The sequence below is a fragment of the Neofelis nebulosa genome, chromosome 8 (assembly GCF_028018385.1).
Source record: "Neofelis nebulosa isolate mNeoNeb1 chromosome 8, mNeoNeb1.pri, whole genome shotgun sequence".
Lineage (NCBI taxonomy): Eukaryota > Metazoa > Chordata > Mammalia > Carnivora > Felidae > Neofelis > Neofelis nebulosa.
In genome coordinates this window covers 114129913-114156316 of record NC_080789.1, presented here as the reverse complement: position 1 = coordinate 114156316, position 26404 = coordinate 114129913, and the positions used below count along the sequence as shown (strand labels likewise).

Here is a 26404-nt window from a genome sequence, read left to right as displayed (position 1 = left end):
GGGCAGAGACAGTCAGTACTAATCAAGGTGCCGGGAGGAGAGAGGGCCCCACTGCTGGAGGAGAGGAGCGCTGAGACCAAACAAAGGCAGAGAAGGCAGCTGCTCCCGCGTGCGCAGCTGTGTGGCAGTCTATTGAAGGTGACAGATCCCGTTAAGTTATGCAGCCAGGCGCACACAGAGGAGCCGTGTCCCCGTAAATCAACAACAGCCCCACGTCTTTGGGAAGGCTCCTGTAAGCCTGGGGGGTCTGAACAGGCCCACCGCCTGGGTCAAAAGGAAGAAAAAGAAAGGAAGAAGGGGGTCTGTGACTGTCCTACAACTTTGAAAGCCAGGCTTTGAGCAGCAGAGGTGGGGCAAGAAGCCCAGGGACCCCCCAACCTCCTACGCCAGAGCCCTGGGAGAATCTTGGGCCCTAGGGCTGCCGCCTTGGGCCCCACACTACCCAACCTGGTGCAGACAGTCCTGCAGTCTGGCGGGGAGAGGAGTGTGCTGGTTCCTTCAGGACAGTTTGCCTCTGCTCCTGGGTCTGCCTCAGCTAAAAGGCACTTCTCACTGACAGCCACAATGAACTAGTCTGCAAAATGGGACCCTGGATCTGTTCCCTCTGGTCCTTCCAGATCTATCAATTCTGATTCCATGACCGTGGAGATTGGGGGTGACATTCCCCCTCGAATGGTGGAAGCAAGGTGGTCCCACCACTGGAGCGGGACAGACCAGCGCAGACATTGAGCCCACATCTCTGACCACGTCAGGGCTCTGCTTTGCAGCTGCAACATTTCTGAAATGGCATTTGCTCCAAAACAGTGACACCGAAATAAAACCTAACAGGTTAATCACTTAAAAACTGTTAGTTTGGTAAAAAAAAAAATAAATAAATACATAAATAGAGCCTTCAGCTCCCTCTCTTTAGTTTTGCTTTGGCTTCCCGCCCCCCACCCCCATCACCTACTGCAGACAAAAGCAGGAATTAATCACTATTATTCACAGAGCAGCACAGGTTCCTGCAGACATCATCAAAGATGCTGATGCCTCTGGGAGGAGGTGAACAACCTCACTTGTATTGACTTCCAGTACTATGGAAACAAAGGAAAGGTGAGGAGAGAAGGGAAAGAAGAAGGAGGAACTGTGGCTCTCTCTTCAACAGCCCAGGGTCTGCCTTGTCATGTCTACCCATTCTATTTGTAATGCTGTGCACATTGTTGAAAATCACATACCTGGGGGAGCATTCTGCTTCCTTAAGGGAAAAGCTCTTTTTAGTATTAGAAAGGCAAAATCTCTTTTGACTACAGAGATCTTTTCAAAATGAACGGGAAAGTTTCACGACACTGTAAAGATGATCAGAATGGTTAATTTTATATTATGTATACTTCACTGCAATTGTTTAAAAGGAAGAAAAACCTAATGGGAATAAAGAGAAAAGTGTTCAGTTGTTTCCAGATCTAGCCTCTGGAAAGATTGTTGCACAAGCGCACTGATGCTCTTAAGAGTAAGGAAAAGCACTCAGGCCAGCGCGAGCTCCCAGCCTTGGCCAGTGATTAACACCCAGCATGGGAGTAACTCTGCTGTGGGTGCCCTGCTCCAGGTGGATCCGCCCACACACTTAGAATCCTCACCTTAGGGGAGCCCTGTGAGTTAGTTGGTTAAGCGTCCGACTTGGGTACAGGTCAAGATCTCACAGTTTGTGAGTTCAAGCCCTGCATAGGGTTCTCTGCTGTCAACAGAAAGCCATCTTTGGATCCTCCATTCCGCTCTTTCTCTGCCCTCTTCCTGCTCTCTCCCTCTCTTCCTCTCTCAAAAATAAAAAAACATTAAAGAAAAAAAAAAAGAATCTGAGGCGCCTGGGTGGCTCAGTCGGTTGAGTCTCTGACTTCGGCTCAGGTCATGGTCTCACGGTTCATGGGTTTGAGCCCTGCGTCGGGCTCTGCTGACAGCTTGGAGCCTGGAGCCTGCTTCAGATTCTGCGTCTCCCTCTCTCTCTCTCTGCCCCTTCCACACTCACACTTTGTCTCTCTCTGTCTCTCTCTCTCAAGTATAAATAAACATTTTAAAAAATTAAAAGAAAAAAAAAAGAATCCTCACCCTTAGAATCCAGGGCAGATCTGAAGTTCCTGTGTCCACAGGGCGTGGCTGAGCTCAGAGCCTTTGGTCCAGGCTACTTCTATACTCAGTCTAGATCAAGGGGGAACTGATTCTCAGAGGCCATGTTCCAAGGCCACAACCTTTGTAAGGGCAGAGTATAATAACACTCATCAAAGGAATTAATTCATTCAGCATGTCAGGCACCATGCTAGACACAGACAGACCTTGCCCTCCTGGAAGCCCCGGGAGACGCATGTAAGTACCATCTGTGTAGTCACAGGGCAGGCATAAGAGTTACAGGAGCACATGGGCAGGATGTGTCTCAGAGAAGCTTGGGTTTGAGGATCTGTGCTGGGAGAGCCCCAGGGCATAAAGTTGATGTCAGAAAGAGTGACTTCAAAAAAATAGAGTATCGGTTCCTCCAAAAGTTAAACTCCTAGGTACATACCCAAAAGAACTGAAAGCAGGGACTCAGATACCTGCACACTAATGTTTACAGCAGCATTATTCACAATAGCCTACAGGTGGAAACAAATCAGTTTCCATTAACAGATGAATGGATAAACAAAATGTGGCATGTATATGTACGATTACTATTATTCATCCATAAAATGGAAGAAGTTCTGACATGCTACAACATAGATGGACCTTGAAAACATTCTGGTACGTGAAATAAGCCAGACACAAAAGGACAAATATTGTGTGATTCACTTATCTGAGGCACATAAAGTCATTAAATTCATGGAGACCGTAGATTAGAGGTTACTAAGGGCTGGGGTCGGGAAAATAGGAGTTATGGTTATGGGTGTAAAATTCCTATTTGGAATGATGAAAAAGTTCTGGCAATGGCTGCACAACATTGTGAATGTACTTAATGCCACTGAATTATACAATTAAAATGGTTAAAATAGTAAATTTTGTGTAATATATGTGTTTCCACAATAAAAACAATTTTTTAGTTACTTAATTCCTACTGGGGGAAAAAAAAGCCCCATATCACTCTCATATTACATAAGATTTCCACAGGCAGAGAGAGAAGAAGCCAGTAATAGGTGGATTTTTGATTCCTTCAATGGCACACTGGATTTTCAGACCAAGATGTCCACTGGGGGGAAAAAAACCATACTGGATAAAATAGAAGCAAATTCCTTAAAAGCATCACTAAGCTAACCAGATAGTAACTACCAGGCTGGACTCAAAGCAGAAATGGGAACACACAGAGGTAGCAGAACATGAAAACATCTCAGCTGTTTTCACCTTCAGAGCTAAAAATGGGCAAACTAAATGGGTTTTACTTTAACAGCCTGTTGGGGCAAGAAAACGGAAACCAAGGCTTGGGGATCCACCGAGACAGGGAACCCAACGGGACACCCTCCCCACATGGTGGCCTCCACTTGAGCCCAAATCCATTCTCCCCACCCCACATAAACACACAACCCAGGGGTCATAGTGTAGATCGCTTCTGCAGCTAGCAGGCAAGGCAAGGAAAAAAAACAAAAGGAACACATCCTTGGCCACTGGCCCTAGAATGGATTTGCAGCCCAGATTCACAAGGAAACTCACCCTCAGAATCTAGTGGAAGGTGGTCCCAGATGGGCCCAACTTACGTGGTATGCACAGAGTCAATAAATATTAGCAACCACCATTAGCACCTCCCATCACCACCTCCATCGCACCACTCTCTGCCTCCTCTCTGCCTTTTGTGTCTTCCACCTGCACTGGCTTCCTCCCATTTCCTGGAAGCTCCCACACTCTCCCGCCCCTGGCCTTCCCCTTGGGGCTCAACATCTGCTCCATGATCAGCTGACCCATACTCATTCTTTTTTTTTTTTTTTTTTTTTTAATTTTTTTTTTCAACATTTTTAATTTATTTTTGGCACAGAGAGAGACAGAGCATGAACGGGGGAGGGGCAGAGAGAGAGGGAGACACAGAATCGGAAACAGGCTCCAGGCTCCGAGCCATCAGCCCAGAGCCTGACGCGGGGCTCGAACTCACGGACCGCGAGATCGTGACCTAGCTGAAGTCGGACGCTTAACCGACTGCGCCACCCAGGCGCCCCCATACTCATCCTTTTGACCTTGGCTCCAGCGGCATTTCCTCAGGGAAGCTTGATCTGACCTCAAGTCTAAGTCAGGCCCCTTTGTAAATACACCTTTATAAAACTTCCTTCCTTGCTGCCAGAGCACTTAAATCAGTTTTGAATTAGACATTTATTAGTGGGCTTACTTGATTAATATCTCTGTCCCTCACAAGACTATAAACACCTTGGTAGCAGGAAATATATCTGGTAATATTCATCATAAATTCTAGTATTTAACACACAGGAAATACTCAAAATTATTTTTGAATGGCTGAATTGTGGGAGCTCAGAACACAGAGCTTGCCCCAACTTTGCCACTTATCTTGTGCCCTTTGCCAGGCACTGATCTTTCTGCAATTTAGTTTCTCCTCTTGTATAATGGAATAATAAGACCCACCCACCTACTTCTCAGGGTTCTTATAAGGTCCAAATAAAACCCAATATATGAAAAATTTTACTATAGGATTGTAGCTGGAACAATACCACATTATGCTATATGACTAATAAGTATTTATTGAGTACTTACTATAAACCAGACACTATGCAAAGTGCTCCAAATACATGATCTCATCTAATCTTTATTTTAAAAACTGTGAAGAAGATATTAATGTCTTCATTCTACAAGCAAAGAAATCGAAGTCCTAAAATGTTGAAGAAATTTGCTTCATCTTCAACTGAGAAATTTGGGGTCAGAACTCAGTCTCTGATCCTGGCACCTGCACACTCTTAACCCCCATGCCTCAGTGTCATCCCAGAGCCCCACTGAGCCCAGCACTGCTCTGAGGCAGCAGCATCTACTCTGGAACCGACTGTCTGGTTGGCTAGGAATCAAGGAGCGAACATCGGAGGTCCTCTCTGAACCATGTCCTTCCCAACTTCACTAGAATAAATATACCAAAGCACAGCACTCCCTAGCATAGAGAACCTGGATGAGCTGGGGAAACCCAGTTTTGCAGAGGGTTCTGAGTCTGGCCGCCCCACAGAGGTGTCCCCATGACTATGGTGACGGAGCCACTTTCTTCCTCTCGTCCAAGATCTGCTTCAGTCCATGATGGCTTTCCTCCTGTCTTCCACTCACAGACACACAGTTCAAGCAGTCCTTGAGTGTCCAAAACCTCATGGCGGGAGAGGCTGATACTGAAGGAAGTTCTTCCTCATTTAACAAAAGGATTTTTCAAAAAAGGATTTTTCAAACTTAAGGCAACAAAACAAAACAAACAAAAAAAAAACAGCTTAAAATTTTTGCCACTCGTCTCCAGATCCAAAAGAACTGTTTCCTAAGTTTTTGAGTAGAACTACACTTTGGTCTACTTAGGAATCAGTTTATGGCTTCCATTTTGTTCTTTGAAAGGCCTTCATGTAGTTATGGCAAAGCTGTTTTCATCTTCAATCACCGAAGGAGCTGGAAAACCTTCTGTGTTCAGTGCCTAGCACAGTGATATGTATAGGCTTAAAATCCCTCTGGGTAGTAAAGAGGGACAACCAGAAGAGTTTCCACTATTGTTTTCTAGGACCCCAAGATAAATCCGAAACAGTAAGGGCTTGATGACTATATTTTGAACAGCAGTTACGAGTGGGTAGCTATTTTATTTTAAACATACACACACTAAGTTTACTTTCTGTAAAGAGGCATTTCCAACTTCTACTCTAAACTCAAGTAAATTAAAACACACACACACACACACACATACACACACCATCTCAGCCGTATTTTCACCAAAGATAATGAACAGAGCAGACAAATCAGTCTGACAGGTAATTTACCATTAACGGTTTGATTTCATCAGTCTAGCCACAATGCATTATGAACTAGGAAAATTAGACAAGTCAAGAGGATGATAGTATCAGTGTTTAATGTTTATTTTCCATTACCTGGCAGCACAATTATTCTCAATAAAATATAACCATTCTCTAAGAGAAAAACTTGAAGCAGTTCAGCTCATAAAATAGTACTATTAAAGTTTCAAGCAGACTCAGCTACTTGGAGAAAGACACCATGTGCCTTTTATTGATCACTGGTGTGACAAGCGAAAACCATGCAGATTGATCTCTCTGTTTAGGTGAAATGAAGGGAAACAGGGCAGTCTCTGGACAAATAACTTCCATATTCACTAAGTGAAAGATGTTTTTCTCCTTCCCTTTTGAATGCCATGAAAAATGTAGTCATTTTCAAAATGAGTTAACAGTTCTGTGTTGCTTATCCCAACCCAAAGCAGCATAGGACAGAGACTTGAAAATCTATGTCAATACAGACTATATCAGTAAATGTCACACATACTCTGGTGCCTTGAGCCCAGGTATAAACTCATCCAAAAGTGACTGAGACAAGAGTCTTAATAGATCTTACTGCCTAACAGACTTCTCAGAAATTAAGTTTTCAAAAATAGGTAAGTTGTTTGAAATTAGCCTCAGATACAAATATCTCTGTCATATGGGGAAGTTTTTCTTTCCAATGATCTGTTTTGAAAAAATAGTGAAACACAACTTTGAAAAAAAATCAGATCCCTTACATTTCAAATGTAATTTTCCCATTGTGTCCCCTTTAACCAATTACCAAACGAAGAAGCTGAGAATCCAAGATGAGTTTTAAGATAGCGTCTTCTTGGGAGTGGAAAGATAAATAATTACAAGAATTCCAAAGCTGAATGGCAGTAAAATACAGTTTCTAAGGCTTGATAAGGTCCATCTAGCAGCATCTACCAAGAGAAGAGTGAATTGAGGTCTCAAATAAGAACAGCAGTAGTAGTAATAATAATAGAGTTATAGCAAGGTCTCCAAACTGCAGAAACCAAAGCATTTACAATTGGGAATGACTGAAAGAAGAGGGTGGTGCGTATCCCCCTTCTCATTCAACTCTCACTCACTAGGTTAGCACCCACCTATAATGAATCCCTTATTACTTACATAGCTGCTATTCTCTTCTTTCCTTTGTTCATTCTTCTACTGGATTGTTGGTCTTTCACTTCTTAATTTCTAAGGGCTCTTTAAATATAAGGGAGATTAGCCCTTTGTCTAGGACAGATTCTCTCCTTTCTGTTTGTTTTGTGTCAGTCTTGGGAAGTTTTCCCCCCTGGAATTTGCCCATTTTATCTAAATTCTCAAATTTGTTGGAATATTTCCGTAAGATCCTCTTATTACCTTTTACATATCTCTAGAATTTGTGATGATGGCCACCTGTTTTTGTGCTTTATGGGTTATTCTCTATCATCAGTTTTATTAGTTTTTTTTCAAATGACTATTTTTTGGTTTTACTAATCTCTACTCTTGTACACTTACTATTTTTTTCTTTTAATGTTATTACTTCCATCCTTCTACTTCTGTGGGTTTAATTTGCTGTCCTTTGCTTATTTATAGAAGGTGAACTGTCACATTTCCAAGATCATTCAGTTACAATATTTTTAAATTTCCATTGTGATTTCTTCTTGGGCCTCTGGGTTATTCAAAAATGTACTGCTTCAGGGCACCTGGGTGGCTCAGTTGGTTATGCCTCTGACTCTTGATTTTGGCTCAGGTCATGATCTCACAGTTGTGCAATCAAGACCCACGTCAGGCTCATCGCTGGGCATGAAGCCTGCTTAAGATTCTCTGCCTCTCCTTCTGCCCCTCTGCCCCTCTCCCCAACCACTCTCTCTCAAAACACAAACGAACAAAGTGTATCCATGCACATGTGACTTTTATAGTTCCCTTTGATACTGATTTCTTATGTAACTCCACTCTAGTCTGAGAGCATTCTCTGTATGATTTGAATCCACTGAAAGTTGTTGAAATTTTCTTTATTGCCCAGCATATGGCCAATATTGGTAAATGTTACATATGCAGTTTAAATGAACATGCATTCTACTATTGTGGGTACACACACGTCAATTAGGGCAAATTAATTAATGGTATCATTTAAATTTTTTATATCCTTGCTGATTTTTTCTCAACAAGTTCTGTTATTAAGGGAGAGATGTGTTAAAATTTCCCACCATGTTTGTGAATATGTATATTTCTTCTTTCAGTTCTGACAGTTCTAGATTTCCATATTTTGAGGCTATGTAAATAGCTGCATTAAATTTAGAATTTTTGTATCTTTCTGTATACTGACTCTGTTATCAATATGAAATATCCCTCCTTATCTCTGATGATGCTTTTTTGCGCTAAGTCTAATTTGTAACTCCAACAGCTTCATTTTGTTAATGTTTACATGGTATATCTTCTCCATTCTTTTACTTTAAACATTTTTTGTATTTTTATATTTGCATACTCCTATAAAAGGTATATTCGTAAGTTTTGGTTTTGTTTCATCTAGTATGATAAACTTTTAAGTGAAACATTTAATCTGTTTACATTTCATGTATTATTTTTATGTTTTATTATCTATTTGTTTTGTTTTCTCTTTTCCCACCTATCCTACATTACTGTTTGTCTCCCCTTTTTTGCCTTTTTTTTAATCTTACGGTTTTCAGTATTTCACTTCCTTTACTATAGCTTATTAACTGTATATTTTTTACTACTCTTTTTTTAAATTTATTTTTTTTTTGTTTAATTCAAGTTAGTTAACATACAGTGTAGTATTGGTTTCAGGAGTAGAACACAGTGATTCATCACTTCCATAGGACACCCAGTGTTCATCCCAACAAGTGCCCTCCTTAATACCCATCATCCATTTAGCCCATCCCCCCCACCCACCTCCCCTCTAGCAACCCCTAGTTTGTCCTCTGTATCTAAGTCTTTTTGCTACTCTTGATTATAAAAGAGATCAGAGATTACAGCAAGTCTCTTGATTTATTAAATCTGATGTAAATTAGTACTTTCACCACTTCCAGAACATTTGACTATATTTACTTGCCTCACATCATTCATATTATTATTGCCATATTTTAGACATGTGAGTACCCACACATATGCACATACATGTGTACCCCACAAATCATACCCACATATTTACTGTTTTAGTACCTTCTTCCTTAATCTCCATAGTTTCATTTGAGGTTATTTTTCCTTCTGCCTATGGAACTACATTTGTTATTTTGGTTTATCAAGAAAATACCAGTAACAAATTCTCTCCAATTTCATCATTCTGAAAGTTGTATTAAGGGGGCTCTGCACACAAATCCAGTAGGTGGGAAGGAGGGGGCTGGTTCCTCACAGCAACAATAAACAATTCTTGGACACCAATTGGGGTCCTACAGTTCAACTCAATTCTGACGTTACGTACCAGGAGACAGTGTCAGATCCCACCTGTTAAGGGTTCAATCCTACAAGAGTACCTCACCTCCCCATCTTTAAATGCCAGCTGACAAGCCCAGGCTATATCATCTGGGCTTCTGACAGACTGCTTATCAATTGGAGGTTCCAATTACCCTCTTTTTGGGTTCAATTAACTTGCTAGAGCAGCTCACAGAACTCAGAGAAGGATTTTATCTAATAAATTACTAGTTTATTGTAAAAGGATACAACTCAAGAACAGCCAGATGGAGGAAATGCATAGAGCAGGGTATATGGGAAGGGATGCAAAGCTCTCATGCCCTCTTCAGGTGCACCACCCTCCCAGCACCTCTATGTGTTCACCAACATGGAAACACTCCAAATCCTGTCCTTTTGGGTTTTAATGGAGGCTCCATTTCATGGGCATGAATAACCAAATCACTGCCATTGGTGATTGATTTAACCTCCAGCCCCTCTCCTCTCCCTGGAAATCAGGATGGTGGGACTGAAAGTTCCAACCCTCTAATCACGTTTGGTTCCCATGGAAAACAGCCTTATCCTTTGGTGCTTCAAAAGTCAACTCATCAACATAAACCCAGTTTTGGTGGAAAGGGCTTGTCATGAAGATCTCCATTTCACCTTTATGGCTCTGAAGAGATTTTAGGAACTGAGGACAAGAGACCAAATATTAATAACAAAAGATGCTCTCATTGCTCAATAAATTACAAGGGTTTGGGGAGCTGTAAGCCAGGAACTGTGGGCAAAAACTAAACACATGAGAAATATATGTTGGGTCATTTATTTCTCATGAATCATAATATATAAGTATTGGATTCTAGGTTGGCAGTTTACTTTTAACACTACTATTTTTGTTGAGAAGTCCACAGCCAATTTTATTATTGCTCATTTGAAGGTAATGTCCTTTTTCTTTTGTTTTTAATTTCTGGCAGTTTCTCCATGATGCCCTAAGATGTAGTTTTCTTTGTGTTTATTCTGCTTGGATTTATAAAACTTCCTCAATTTATGGCTGATTTTCAATCTATTTTAGAAAATTCCCAGCTATTATCTCTTCAAATAATGCTTCTGCCATGTTCTCTCTCCACCTTGCCTGGAACTCCTACTACACATGTTAAATTTTTTTCACTGTGTTCCATACAACCCTTATGTTCAATTCCTTATTTTTTATCCTTTTGTCTCTCTAAGTTTCAGTCTGGATATTTCCTTTTGACGTATCTTCTGGTACAATTCTCTCTTTAGCTGTGTCTAATATGTAAGCTCACCTACTGGGGTTTTAATTTCAGTTACTACCTTTTTCAGTCCCAGTATTCCATTTCCCTGCTATTATGAACTTTAGGATAAAAGGCTGTCTCTCAGTGTCCTATCATTTCCAGGCAACCAACTAGCGCTTATTTATTAAAATTATCCACATAGCTGCTCCCCTTCTGAAAGTGTAGGCAAGGTTGGATTCGATTCCAGGCCTCTGCTTTTAGCAGAGATCAGGAAAGTTGAAGGTCTTAATTCAATGGATTATTTCTGTGTTATATAATCTATATTAAGCAATCATCATTCATATTTTCCAAATAGTAAGTGGCATTATGTAATTATACTACAGTGCTACATATCTCCTTTTAGTTTCTCTTTACATTTCTTTACAAATTAATGTCTTATTTAGGTATCACAGAATTTGCCTTTTCTATTCAATGTTTCCCTTGAATTGAATCTTAAATATATTTCTCCATTTCCATCTAGTATAAAGTGTTGCTTTTGAAAATTCTGATAATCTAATACAAATCACATGCCCTTTTTAAAATGGATGCCCAAAAGATTTGCTTCTTTTTCTTTATAGTCCAGTAATTTCACTAGATGATGTCTTGGTATTGGTTATTTTAGGTCAATATTAATTATTTGCTGTGCTTTTCCGATACAGAATTTCAATGTCTTTCCCAATTCCAGGGTTCTTGAAATATTTTTATGTTTTTTGCTTGTCTTGTTTTTTTTTTATAAACTCCTATTAATTACATGTTTGATCTTCTTTGCCTATCTTCAATGACACTTTTTAATCTTAAAATGATGTTTTCTTAAATCTTTATTTTTGATTTAAAATTGTTTTCTTTTTTACACCTACTTCCTTCAGGGCATTGTTTTGTCTGCTCTTAGGTTTCTATTTACAATTCTGAAATATCTCCTCCTATTTCTAATTCTTTCCTGAGTTGTCACCTTATTTCTTGTAATTCTGTTTTATGTTCTTATGTCTTTACCATTTCTTAGAGACTGAGTTCCTTTTGCAATCATAGGTTTCAGTTTTGTGGGCATGTGTTTTTGGCATACTTCCATTTTCCACTTGGATGTTATTCTGCTCCTTATTTTCTTATAACTTAATACGGGATTTGGCCTTGATACAATTATTTTGCTTGTTTTTGTGTAAATTTATTTTTTAGTACTTATAATTGTGTAATTATTAACAATTTGTGTAAAATTAACTCAAACTTTTGAAATAGGATTCAGGAAAGCTTTGTTAACAGATTCATCCTTGTTTTTGCATTGCGTTAAAAAATATGACAGCTTGATTCCTGGGGTTTCCTGGCTTTACTTCCCTTCCCCACTTTGAACTAGACCACCTTTTTGGTCTATTGTCCCTATCCTGTTCAATTTTGATTCCACTCTCAGCAACTTTTCTTTAATGTGACTTGTGCTGGAAGAAAGCTTTGCCAAGTTGGTTTTGAGAATTCCCAGAGGCTAATGTTTTAGCCCCTTAATTCTTGATGATTATATTGTGGTTCTTCTGTTCTCAGACCTAGCAGATGCTACCCTGTTTCTTCTTCCTTGTTCCTCTGAGACACCAATATCATTGCAGACCTTGGAGGTGTTGGTGCTTTAATCCCCCCTACTAGTATTTGGAGGTATGAAGATACCTTGTTACCTAGTTTTAGGGTCAATGTGATTATATCGTTGTTTTAATGTATGAATTGAAAAAGAATGCTCTCACCACCACCATCTTCCCAGAGTCCTCTCCACATTTAATTTTATATGAAGTATGATGTGAATCTCTTGTGGGGCCACTACTGTTATTAAATCCATGCTTTTCCTAACACTTTCGGTGAGAATGTTCCAGTTCACATTTTATTGTTTCATGCCAGGGTGATCCATTTGCAGTTTAAAACCACACCTCTTTAAACTATGCTTCATCACAGTCTTCAACATTTCTTGTATTTGACAAGCTTTGCCTTACTTCACCTGAAAAAGCACTCAAGAATTATGTCATTCTCAACATGTTACCCAATTACGTAGCAATAAATGCTAGCTCAATCTCAGTAGACTGGCATGACCACAACACAAATAAGCAATCTGGAAGGCACACTAATAAAACTACTTGAGATTGGCCATTCTGAGTGCACCTACTCAAAACAGGTGTCAGAATTAAATATATACCAGTTATCATATTATCAACCTCAGAACTGTAAACATAAAAGCAAGGATTCCATCTGTTTGGTTTACCATTTTATCCCCAGAGGTTAACACTATGCTTAAATACCTAAAACACATTCACTGAATTTGTTGAACGAATGGACTCTTAGCAGATTGTTTATATTAACTCTCTTCACAACCATTTATTCAGTGAGAGATGTTTCAGCACTACTCTTCATTTAAAATAGCAATTGCATCTTGCCTGATGCTGGCTTTGTAGAACCATTAATGCCAACTGAATATGCTACAGCCGTTAATGAGTGATCCAACGGGTAAGAAGGTTGTCACTGTTTTGGCAATGCTCAGGCGATCAATTTGGATAATCTAACAAGTCAGGAAACAAGGACATGATCAGAGAGGGCATTCATAAGATGTAGCCAGATGTCAGAAATGTTACATCAAATCTGGTGATCTAGTGGCACCTGGGTGGCTCAGTTGGATAAGCATCTGACTTCAGTTCAGGTCATGATCTCGCGGTTGTCCTGCATCAGGCTCTCTGCTGTCAGCACAGAGCTTGCAGCCTGCTTCAGATTCTGTGTCTCCCTCTGTCTCTACCCCTCCCCTGCTTACGCTCTGTCTCTCAAAAATAAACATGTAAAATTTAAAAAAAAATCTGGTCATCTAGCATAAGGGGTTGAATTCTGGGAATCTTATAGAACTATGTCATCCAAAGATACTGGGATTGCTCTTTATAAAAGGTTTAGTTTCCACCTTAATGCAGTTGTGTTGGCTTCCCTAGAGGCCTTTGATTTCTCTTTAAGTCTAACTCCCCTTCAGGAAACCTGGACACTGTGGACACAAGGGCCTCAATAAGTCCCCAAACAGCCTCTGTGAGTAGCCACTCACTTGATCATCTAAATAAAGCAAACAGCAACTACTGAGACAGAGAAGGGGAGGGGAGATAAAAGAGGAAAAGACACAGAAAGTAGCATTTCATGTTCCCATGTACTTCTTAATGAGAATATAAGAAGAGAGTTTTGTGAGTTAATTTTACTAGACAGCAAAGCTTCTTCACCCTAGGTTTTGCTTAAGTCTGAACTGAAGCATTCTATCAATGAGTTGGTTTAATTAGAAAAACAAACTATTATACTCACTAGAAATATTAAGATACTTCTTAACAGAAAGCCTTACAAGGTTGAAAATACAACAGTAGCATTTTCTTCAGTCAGAGCATTATATATGTCAGCTACGCAGAGAAGTACCATCTCTGAAAGAATCTGGCCTGGGACCCTTAAAATAAACATTCTGATAGAGACAAAAATGAAAAATGCTAATTACCATACAGTGTATAGAACCTATGTACCATGTCACTGTCCATACTCAAGCAAGCATCTGGTGAAATCACATACAGACCTACTTAACTTTGAGACAACCAAAAATTTCCCTGTATCCATGACTACCTGTCAGCTCTCATTTAAAGAGAAATTTTGTATGTCAGTTTGTCAAGATCTCCATCTCTTACAAGGTACTATTAAAAATCAGAAGTAAATACAAGGTGAAGAAACTTGGATCTCAAGGGAAAGTTCTCATTAGAACCATTTCTTTATTGTTTCTAAAATAAGATTTCATTTTGATAAGTCTGGCTAGGGGGTTTATCGATTTTGTTAATTCTTTCAAAGAACCAGCTCCTAGTTTCATTGATCTTTTCTGTTTTTTTGATTTTGGTATCATTGATTTCTGCTCTAATCTTTATTATTTACCTTCTTCTACTGGTTTTGGGCTTTGCTGTTCTTTTTCCAGCTCCTTTAGGTGTAAGGTTAGATTGTATATTTGAGACATTTTTTCCTTCTTTAGGAAAGCCTATACACTTCCCTCTTATGACTGCCTTTGCTGCATCCCAAAGGTTTTAGACTGTTGTGTTTTCATTTTCACTGGCTTCCATGTACTTTTTAGTTTCCTCTTTAATTTCTTGGTTAACCCATTCATTATTTAGTAGGATATTCTTTAACCTCCAGGTATCTGTGGTCTTTCCAAATTTTTTCTTGTGGTCAATTTCATGTTTCAAAGATTGTGGCCTGAAAATATGCATGATATGATCTCAATCTTTTTGTACTTGTTGAAGGCTGATTTGTGACCCAGTATGTGATCTATTCTGGAAAATGTTCCATGTGCACTCAAGAAGAGGGAAAAAAGAAAGGACCCAAATAAATGCAATCATGAATGAAAGAAGAGAGCTCACAACCAACATCACAGAAATACAAACAATTATGAGAAAATATTATGAGCAATTATATGCCAACAAATTGGGCAATCTGCAAGAAGGGGAAAAATTCCTATAAATATATAAACTACCAAAACTGAAACAGGAAGAAATAGAAAATTTGAACAGACCCATAACCATTGAAGAAATTGAATCACTAATCAAAAACTTCCCAACAATCAAGAGTCCAGGGCCGGATAGCTTCCCAGGGGAATTCTACCAAACATTTAAAGAAGAACACCCATTCTTTTGAAACTTTTCCAAAAATAGAAATGTAAGGAAAACTTCCAAACTCTATGAGGCCAGCATTACCTTGATTCTAAACCAAAGACCCTGCTATAAAAGAGAAAGACCAATTTCCTTGATGAACATGGACACAAAAATTCTCAACAAGATACTAGCAAATAGAATCCAACAATACATAGAAAGAATTATTCACCACGATCAAGTGGGATTTATTCCTGGGCTGTTGGGTGGTTCAATATTCTCAAATCAATCAATATGATATATCACATTAATAAAAGAAAGGGTAAGAACCACGTGACTTCTCAGTAGATGCAGAAAAAGCATTAGACAAAATACAGCATCCTTTCTTGATAAAAACCCTCAAGGAAGTAGGAATAGAAGGAATATACCTCAACATCATAAAGGCCATATATAAGAGACCCATAGCTGATATCATCCTCAATGGGGAAAAGCTGAGAACTTTCTCTCTAAGGTCAGGAACATAACAGGAATGTCCACTCTTACTACTGTTCAACATAGTACTGGCAGTCCTAGCCTTAGCAATCAGACAAGAAAAAGAAATAAAAGGCATACAAATTGGCAAGGAAGAAGCCAAACTTTCACTCTTCGCTGACAACACAATACTCTACATGGAAAATCTGCAACACTCCACCAAAAAATTGCTAGAATTGATATATGAATTCAGCAAAGTCGCAGGATATGAAATCAATATGCAGAAATCTCTTGCATTTCTATATACCAATAATGAAGCAATATAAAGAGAAATCAAGGAACTGATCCCATTTACAACTTCACCAAGAACCTTAAGATACCTAGGAATAAACCTAATCAAAGAGATAAAAGATCTGTATGCTGAAAACTATAAGAACACTATGAAAAAAACTGAGGAAGACACAAAGAAATGGAAGAACAATCCATGCTCATGGACTGAAACAAATATTGTTAAAAATGTCTGTATTACCCAAAGCAATCTACACATTCAATGCAATCCCCATCAAAATAACACCAGCATTCTTCACAGAGCTAGAACAAACAATCCTAAAATTTGTATGGAACCAGAAAAGATCCTGAATAGCCAAAGCAATCTTGAAAAAGAAAACCAAAGTGGGAGGCATCCTAATTCCCAGACTTCAAGCTGTATTACAAAGCTTGAAGACAATATGGTATTGGCACAAAAACAGACATAGATCAATGGAACAGAATAGAGAACCCAGAAAGTGACCCACAAATATATGGCCAACTAATCTTCGACACAGCAGGAAAGAATATCCAGTGGAAAAAAGACAGCTTCTTCAGCAAATGGTGCTGGGAAAACTGGACAGCAACATGCAGAAGAATGAAACTGGACCACTTTCTTACACCATACACAAAAATAAATTCAAAATGGATAGAAAACCTAAATGTAAGACAGGAATCCAGCAAGATCCTAGAGGAGAAAACAGGCAACAACCTCTTTGACCTTGGCAGCAGCAACTGCTTACTAGGCATGTCTCTGGAGCAAGGGAAACAAAAGCAAAAATGAACTATTAGAGACTCATCAAGGTAAAAAGCTTCCCACTGCAAAGAAAACAATCAACAAAACTAAAGGGCAGCCAACAGAATGGGAGAAGATATTTGCAAATGACAGATCAGATAAAGGGTTAGTATCCAAAATCTATAAAGAATTTATCAAACTCAACACCCAAAAAATAATCCAGTGAAGAAATGGGCTGAGGACACAAATAGACAATTTTCCAAAGAAGACATCTAAATAGCTAAGAGATATATGAAAAGATGCTCAACATCACTCATCATCAGGGAAATACAAATCAAAACCACAGAGATACCATTTCACACCCGTCAGAATGGCTAAAATTAACAACTCAGGAAACAACAGATGTTGCTGAGGATACCGAGAAGGGGGAATCCTTTCACTGTTGGTGTGTGCAAACTGGTGCAGCCATTCTGGAAAATGGTATGGAGGGTCCTCGCAGAGTTAAAAATAGAACTGCTCTACCACTCAGCAGTTACACTACTAGGTATTTATCCAAAGAATACAAAAATGCTGGTTCGAAGGGGCAAATGCACCCCAATGTTTATAGCAGTGCCATCAATAATAGCCAAAGTAGGGTGTCTGGGTGGCTCAGTGGGTTATGCGTCTGGCTTCGGCTCAGGTCATGATCTCATGGTTTGTGAGTTCAAGCTCCACGTCAGGCTCTGTGCTGACAGCTCAGAGCCTGAAGCCTGCTTCTGACTCTGTATCTCCCTCTCTCTCTGCCCACACCCCACTCATGCTCAGTCTCTCTCAAAATAAATAAACATTAAAAAAATAAAAATAAAAATAGCCAAAGTATGGGAAGAGCCCAAATGTCCATTAATTGATGAATGGATAAAGAAGTGGTGTACGTGTATACACACACACACACACACACACACACACACACACACACACACACGGAATATTACTCTGCGATGAAAAAGAATGAAATCTTGCCATTTGCAACAACAGGGATGAATAAGAGTGTATTACGCTAAGCAAAATTAGTCAATCAGAGAAAGACATTATATGATTTCACTCATATGTGAAATTTAGGAAACAAAACAGATGAACATAGGGGAATGGAAGGGAAAATAAAATTAAAACAGAGGGAGGCAAACCGTAAGAGACCATTAAATATAGAAAACAAACAGAGGGTTGCTGGAAGGGAGGTGGGGAGGAGGATGGGCTAAATAGGTGATGGGCATTAAGGAAGGCACTTGTTGGGAAGAGCATTGGGTGTTATATGTAAGTGATGAATCACTAAATTCTGCTCCTGAAATCAATACTACACTGTATGTTAACTAGCTTGAATCTAATTTTTTAAAAAAAGTTTTATAAATAAAGATTGCATAAAAGAATAAAAAAAGTAAGATTTCAGAAAATCTTGAAAGATTTGAAAATCTTTCAGAAAATCTTTCCCACCAAGGTGAAAAGTCCCTAAAATCTGAATGTAAGAATACTGTGACATAGCATCAGAAATGTTAATTATCTCATAGTTCCTAAATTTCCAGAGAACAATGTCAACTGAAGGTTTTCTTAAGCCACAGTTTCAAACTGATTTTCACCAAATTGCAAGCATTTTGATGGAGCTGTATTAGAAGTCTAATCACATTTACTACTCTCCCAGCCCCCTATAATGACAGCATATAATGGGACAAATATTCAAAGTTTGGCAGCCCTTGTATAAAAATGTTATCCCTTCTTGATTTTAAATTCTTCTAGTGTCATGTACTTGAGATGCGCATGAGGGAGAATTGTGAAATATAATGCTTTAGAGCATATATTTTTGAAAGAATTTTGTATTTTGTAATTGCTTATTCCTCACAACCAACCTTCTATAACAACACTGCAGAAGAACTTTCTGTAAGGATAAAAAATATTCTATACCTGCATTGTCCAATATGGTGGCCATAGACTCCACATTTCTACTGAACATTTTAAATGTGGCTACTGTGACTGAATTTCATTTTACTTAATTTTAATGAAAATTTAAGTTGCCACATGTGTGCAGTGGCTATAGTACTGGACAGCATAGTTCTAGAACTCCAGTGAAAGCAAACATCCATATTAAACAGAGATTAATGAACACAATGGCTAATCCAGAATGTCAGCAGGTAGAAATACAACCACTCAAGCCTGATTATACAACTAGAACTAAGAGAGACCAGCAGAAAGCAATGCATACCCTCTCTGCCACATCTATATTCATAATAGATGTACATAATATATAAAAGTAAAAAAATTAAAAGTTTAAAAAATTTTAAAAATGTAAATAAATAATAAGTAAATGAAGTTTCAATACGCCGCATAAATAAAAACTAACTTAGCTTGAAAACAGATGGTCAGAATAGGTAGGGAAGTTACTAGTTTGTTCTTCAAATGATAGTATTTGAACATGGCAAAATACGCTTTCCTTAAAATTGATTGTGAAGTTTAAAGAGACAATAACGTAACTAATCAAGATAGGTCTTCCTTCCAGCCTTAAGCTTCTTATTTTGTGCTTCCATAAAGTAAGGCTGTGAATGTTAGGGCCCCTATTTGTTCTGTCCTGCTTTATCAATCAGTTACACTCAGTTTTACTTGAGTGTCTAAGAGCCCCATTTCTCTTGCCTAAATATAAACAATCTCTCAAAATGTCCAGGAGGGGAAAGAAGGCCTTGAATGCTATGCTGAATCTTCACCGGTCACTCCACCATGAGATAGATGAGTCACCACAAATTTTAGCGTTGCAAGGTTCATGACATTACAACTACTAGAACTACCTGAAAGATGTAGCTACCAGCATTAATAATTTAAAATTCTTTACCAAAAACTGTTTTTCTGAAAACACAGAGAGGAAGTAAAATAAAGGGGGGGGGGGGGTTGATGAGAAAAAACTAAGAAATCAGACTTTTCTAAATACATTTTGTAATGGTTTGTTAAACAGTTACCTTGTTCTACAAGTGCTCTGTTTAGGAGAGTACCATGAAAGTGCTTTTTTTCTTTCCTTTTTTTCCTGTGGGAGAAGGGAAGCAATGAAGGAAATGAAAGAGTTCATTTAAGTGCCATATTCACATAAGGCTAATTTGTAAAAGCTCAATCCAGCTGAATATATTTACAGCCACCACTGGCCCACAAAACTTCAGTTGAGAAGACTAATTGAGATTCTTCAGGAGAACTCCCTTGTCTTTAGTAGTTATAGAATGTCTCATTAGGCATTCTGTACCTCCCCCTTCTCTAGAATACGAAGTCTGACTCTGCTTGGCCTGGGTTTGCAGCCTGTGAATTTCCAATAGATTCTAATACACCATTATTGTAAGACTTGATTTTGTTTTGCAGCCCCCTTTGCTATTTGTTTTGTGTGTGTGTGGGGGGGGTGGGGTTCTGGTTTAAAATGAAAGTTGCATTTAACACAACTGTAGTAGTTATACTGAAATACTGTTTAAAAAAACAAACAAAAACAAGACTATGCCCTGCATCTAGGATTGTTACAGGCTACAGTCCCTATTAAACACCTTCTCTAGTCTTGTACTACAGAGTGCTTTCTATAAAAGAGGATCATTAGAGCTGATGGCTAGAGTTCAGAGAAACTAGAAAATTCCACAAAATCTTATTTTCTACCCATTTTCAGGTCTCTATATAGATGTAATCTTTGAACATTTGACTTTTATTAGGCCACTGACAGCATGATGCCCATTTGACTATTTTTATTTTCTTCTTTACTAAAATGACATGTTGTAGACTCCTCTGTGTCTTTTAAAAGCCTAAATATGTTGGAGAAATTAGTGTCATGGGAAACTGCATGTTTACTTTAAATATTTAATTAGAGGATCTCTCCCATGAGCTAAAAAAGAATCTCTTGGCAAAATTACAGAATAACTCTTTATCCTCTTACTGCTATCTTAACATCTAATATTACAGGCTTACAAAGAATCATGGGATAGAACTAAAATAACACAAAGGTCTCCAGATATCTGCCATTATTATTAATGAAATTTTCATTTGTATGTAAGCAATGGCACGCACACACACACACACACACACACACACATTTATATACACATACATGTGCCTCAGCCCAGTTTGGCTGAATTATCCCATTGGTGCTTTTCCCATAAGAAAATATATATATATGTATTTGCAGATTTGCCTCTATCGAAGACAACATCATTTTTCCAGAGTAAAAGGTAGTTTTACTGCTGTAAAATTTAAATGAACATTTTCTTCTAATGCATATTTGAATATACTTTTCCTTTCAATTTCCAACTACTTTTTAAAATGACATTTTGAAGGAAAAGGCCTATTAGCAAATGAAATTCCACTGACAATTTATTTCAGCCTTTAACATGTTTTCTACTAAAAATCAAGTTATCAAGACAGGAAAATATTACTGGTTTTGCTATTACAAAAAAAAGTGAGAATTTTTAATTCACAAAGGATGAAAACACAAGACATTTATCTCACTGTACATACAATATTACAATAAACGAATTAGCTGTAGACTAATAAAACATTTAAGACCCCACATACACACGTATGTACTTCGAAACAAGAAACACAGGACAATTTTAATCTTTGTTATGTCCACAGCTACCAAGAAAAAGAGCATCACTGATTTGAGTCTAACTGTTTTGCTGGCATACAATCACTATATGGGTCAGTTCTAAAGCATATTGTATTGTTCAGGACATTGTTAGGCAAATATAAACATTCTCATTTGGGGGCTTTTTCTCCCTGCCCAAAACAATCTGCTTTTCATAGCTATCAAGTAGCTTGGTTTGTTACCAATCCAACAAGATCACAACAACAAACAATATTTTTACCACAAAACTCAGGTGAGAGATTTTTAGGCAGATCATACAAAAACTATTTGTTCCCAAGGAAGGCAATCTGTAAATTACAAATGCAATTCTAAGAAAAGAGTCTCAATTACAAAAGTATCCACTTTTAAATATTGATGAAGAAATAAAAATTGGAGGGGGGGATAGTGGAGGAGGTATTGGCATGGCAGGGAGCAGAAAAGGTGTGGAAAATGAGGAAAACATATTTACCACATGAAATACTGGATTCAATTGATTTTTTAAAAATGAGGTATAAGAGTATGCCAGTAAATGCAAAAACAAGAAAAAAGTAAAACCAAAATGCACATTTCCAATGGAAAATCTCTAAACCTCTTATAGTTTTCTTTATTCAGATTAGACATTTCATATACATCAGTTAATCTAGAAAAATACATCTTAAAATATCTTTAACAGACCATGCTCTCTGTAACAAAACCTTCCAAACCCTGTTTTATTGTACAAATCAACCTACATTAGTAATGTAAAAAGAAATTCTCAAATTTAGCAATGTCATTTTCCATTTGACATCCATCTAATTTACATATGGGTTTCCACTATTCATACTGCAGTTAGAATTCTGTAATAAATTTTTTCTAATGTATTCTGTACATATTAAATTATCTAAAAGGTTCCTCTTGTAGTGCATTTGCCATTTAGCAAGTCTATTCAGTATTTTTCCAGTACCATTTGCATTACAGTGATTTGCCTGTAAATGTAATTAAAATCTAAAAGTGCACACAGTTAAGTTTCTCAAATAACAGCCTATTTCTGGAGGAAACCTAATATTCACGGAAAAGATTACCAATATCATGATTAGAAATGTCAGGTTAGGATGTACTCTGAGACTATACAACAAAATTATATACATAAGCTAAAGGACATTGTCTTTAGCTTATATTTACATCAACTAATGTCTGTTTCCACAGGGTCATACCAAGAACTCAGTATGGCACTAGACAGAATTAGGATGCTTAGCTACAAATCAGTATAGCACAGACAGCCCAAAAATACCCTGAACTGACTTATGCTAAGTTAAACTCCAGTATCACAGTGTGTTAAGTAATATTAGTGTGCTGCCCAAACAAACAACTAAGACATCCATCCAGTAAGGATGCTGTGCAACACAGTTAAAGGCAGCAAGGCTGCACAAGGGATTACATCTGGGTTATAGTGACTTGTAGTACTTAGACTACCACTGCATGCAGAAACCCTGAAAAAAAAAATACACAGGTTTCAAAAAGGATGTACTTCATTTCGTTTAGAATGCCCAAGAGCGTCTTCAAAATAACTGATAGTGAGTACTGTTCTATCAAGTGATGAATCTAACGAATCACGAGAAGAAATTCTACATTATCCAGTTTGAAAAAAACAAAAAAACAAAAAAACAAACTTTTCTTACCAAATTATCCAGTGTATACGACTGGTTAGAATTGCAAGTTTTGATTTTTACTGAAATTCAGAGTATGAAATGCACACATTCAGGATAAAATTAATTCAAAATTACACACAGTTATATCAACTTGCAACAAAGCAGCAAATATGAGGGCCTAACACACATCTTGACTCTCCCATTCCCTTCTGATCCCTCCAAAAAGTGCAAAATCAAAGAGTAACTGCTTGGTCCAAAATTAAACACATCATATTAAGGGTTTGAAATCTGATCGAATCCAACTTCTATTCCACAGGTTGTCTTCAGTAAGAATCAACGCCCGAAGATGGAACTTATTTCCAGAAGAATTAATTCTACGATCTGATTTTGGTAGACAGTATGAACTGCTATGTTACCAGTCTCTTTCTCTGGCTTTAACAGAGTGGGACCAAAAACAATTGCTATACTCTGATAGGTCATTCGGTTTTTTTCTCCGTTTTCTATAACTCTAAGAAGGAAAAAATAAATTGTTAAAAGAGTAAGCAGAGAGGAAAAAATCTTCAAATTGTATTATAAACAGTTTGCATTTAGAAATGAGAAATAATGGGGCGCCTGGGTGGTTCAGTCTATTGAGTGTTCAACTTCAGCTCAGGTTGTGCACAGAGCTTGCTTGCCTCTGTGTGTGTCTGTCTCTCTCTCTCTCTCTCTGCCCCTCCCCACTCGTGCTCTTGCTCTCTCAAAAACAAAAAAAATTTTAAAAAAAGAGAAATGAGAAATAATGCTTATTCTCCTAAACTAAGCTACTTAACCAAGTAGAACTCAGTCCAAACACCATGTGAAAGTTTCTTTTGGATAAACACAGCTGAAAGGTACAACTGTATATACTCTAACAAAATTAAGACACAGATGTAAGTATGAGCTACAATTCAGGTAACAATAATTACTCCACCAGATTGATGGGGAAAAAAATTTCAGTAGGGTACAGAGATTAATTTTTCATTTTACTCATTTTATGTGTGTTTTAAATCTCCTTCGTTGGGATAATTTATTTTAGTATTCTAGTATTCTATCAGAACACTTTAATCAGTTATTAAAATGGCTAAGCAGTAACTATAGTAACTACAGTATATAGTACTATAGTAACTATATAAATATAGTACTGTAATAACTATAGTAACAACTATATGTAACAACTACAGCAGTAAGCTATGATGGCTTTAAGGGTAATTTAAATTTAATATTCATCACTTAACCAATCTCATCTTCATATTAACTAACTTCAACAATTTCTGGACACTTATGTGCTAGGTATTATATAAATGCTTACATATAATATTTACTTTAAGTAAATATCTTTCATAGCAGACCATTTGCCTATGGGGTACTAGGCCCAAAGGAATGGTCTTTTTCAAGTTACAAAGATAGCAATTAGCTCAGCTGGGATCTGAACCAACGTCTCAGTGACATTGACCTAGCCTTGGGGGTACCACGCCACATCTCATAACCATGCATTTGTCTTACTTTTTTTTTTTCTCCCTAATTACTCTTTCTTTCTTTCTTTCTTTCTCTCTTTCTCTCTCTCTCTCTCTCTCTCTCTCTTTTCTTTCTTTCTTTCTTTCTTTCTTTCTTTCTTTCTTTCTTTCTTTCTTTCTTTCTTTCTTTCTTTCTTTCTTTCGTGGTAAACCTCTTACCTTTTGAGATGTCTAAAAAGAATTTGCATTGTATCTTGATTTGGCTTTGGCAACTGTCTGATTAGGTCCTTAACAGCAGCGACTCGCTGTCTTGGTTCTTGTTCTGAAAAAAAAGATAAAAACTGGAGATTTTGCATGAAATTGAAAACAGTGACATATTTTAGAACCTGATATTTGGTAATACACAGTGACATCTGGTGGTCACATTTAAAATTTCTGAAGTAAAACCTTTGAAAAAATTTAAAAGATCAAACAGAATGTAGTAACTTAATCAGTACAGAGGACTTTCAACATTTAGAAAAAAAAAACTGAGTGTAATGACATACTTACTAATTGCATTAACAAAATCATTAAAATGGTTAAATGTAAAAAGAGGTTCTGGTAATTCTCGAAAAAACATTTTGAGTGCTCCAGTGATAACATGAATATCTTCCCATTTACTGTCATTCAAGTCCAACTTCTCATCTGAAAAACAGAATAGGAAATTTTTAAAACTTACTTTAAACTTATTCTAACAGTTATGAGAGTTTTTGCACATAACAATAGGGAGTACAATCTTACCATGATTGACTGCGAATCTCAGTTTCTGGATCACAGCAAGGTTGCCACTTACTCTGTATATCCCATCAACATCCAAACCTAAAAGAAAATTACAGTATTTTTGTGTTTAAAGTAGGTGTTTGCCTCTTCTAAAGATGCTTGCATGTTTCAGAATTGTTCTTCATTAACATTAGCCTAAAATCAAATGGGCAAATGCTCTTTTCCTCTAACTGGCTTTTTATAGATGCTTGGCAGAGACAGAGGGGGTGGAAATGTTTAATAAACAGCAACAATTCTACTTTGTTTATCATGAAGCTGGTGGATCATTTCAAAAAAAATCACCTCATCAAACTTGAAATACTAACAATTTAAGATAAACTTCTGCACCTGCGGATAGTTCAACAGGTAAAGGAAACCAGTAAAATCAGCCCATCCATTTTTTTGCACATTTTATAATGTAGATGTATATCTTAAAGCACTCTTTCAAACATGGCTGTCCTATTAAGTGCTTATAATAAACTTAATATAAACTAGCAATTAAAAAGTAAAGGTTCTATAAAAACTATTGATAATTTGACAGAGTTTAACTTATTTTATATATGGAATAGAATCATTTGAAATTCATCCCATTAAGCCTAAAAAATTCAAATGTTCATTAAATGATAAGGCTGTACACATTTAACAAAGCACACACTATCTAATGTGCTTCTTCATATAACTTCAAATAAAGGCGTGTTGTCAAGAAAAATCAGAGACAAGATCTGAAACTGGCAGAAATTACAAATTATGCAAATGTTTTAACTATACAAGATGTTTTTGATGAGGTACAGATACAAGTTAATGTGATTACCATCAAGATATTATTTTATTAAAAATATTATATATTTGTATAATATAAATTCTAAGTATAATATTTATATAATAAAGGTATAAGTATTATGAACATGTTAACATTAACCAAAATATAAATTGGTTTAAGTCTTATTTTACAGGAAATGACATAAGAAGGTTGGTCTATTGAGACACTTCATAGTTGATTTAACGGTTTTAAACTGTGATCTCATTTTTATTTTAAAGAGAAAGAACACTCTCTTGATAAGTAAACACAACCTTCTACACTACCACTTCTTAATAAACTCAGTTTCATAATCACCTTCTTCATCTCAAGCAAATGCCAACTCCAAATGGCTTCAAAGAATACCAT

General features: G+C 37.3%; 1 protein-coding gene across 4 annotated transcripts in view; it reads right to left on the bottom strand.

Moving 5' to 3' along the window:
• Positions 1 to 21070: 21070 nt before the first annotated feature.
• Positions 21071 to 26404, bottom strand: part of ARHGAP12 (Rho GTPase activating protein 12) — a 121601-nt gene continuing 116267 nt past the window's right edge. For all 4 annotated transcript variants that reach the window (XM_058681540.1, XM_058681539.1, XM_058681541.1 and 1 more), the window contains 4 exons: positions 25222 to 25299; positions 24991 to 25125; positions 24661 to 24763; positions 21071 to 23477 (listed from right to left, as the gene is read on the bottom strand). In XM_058681540.1, the coding sequence (XP_058537523.1) occupies positions 23303 to 23477; positions 24661 to 24763; positions 24991 to 25125; positions 25222 to 25299 (491 nt within the window). In that variant the 3' untranslated portion in view covers positions 21071 to 23302. The remainder of the gene's footprint in view (positions 23478 to 24660; positions 24764 to 24990; positions 25126 to 25221; positions 25300 to 26404) is intronic.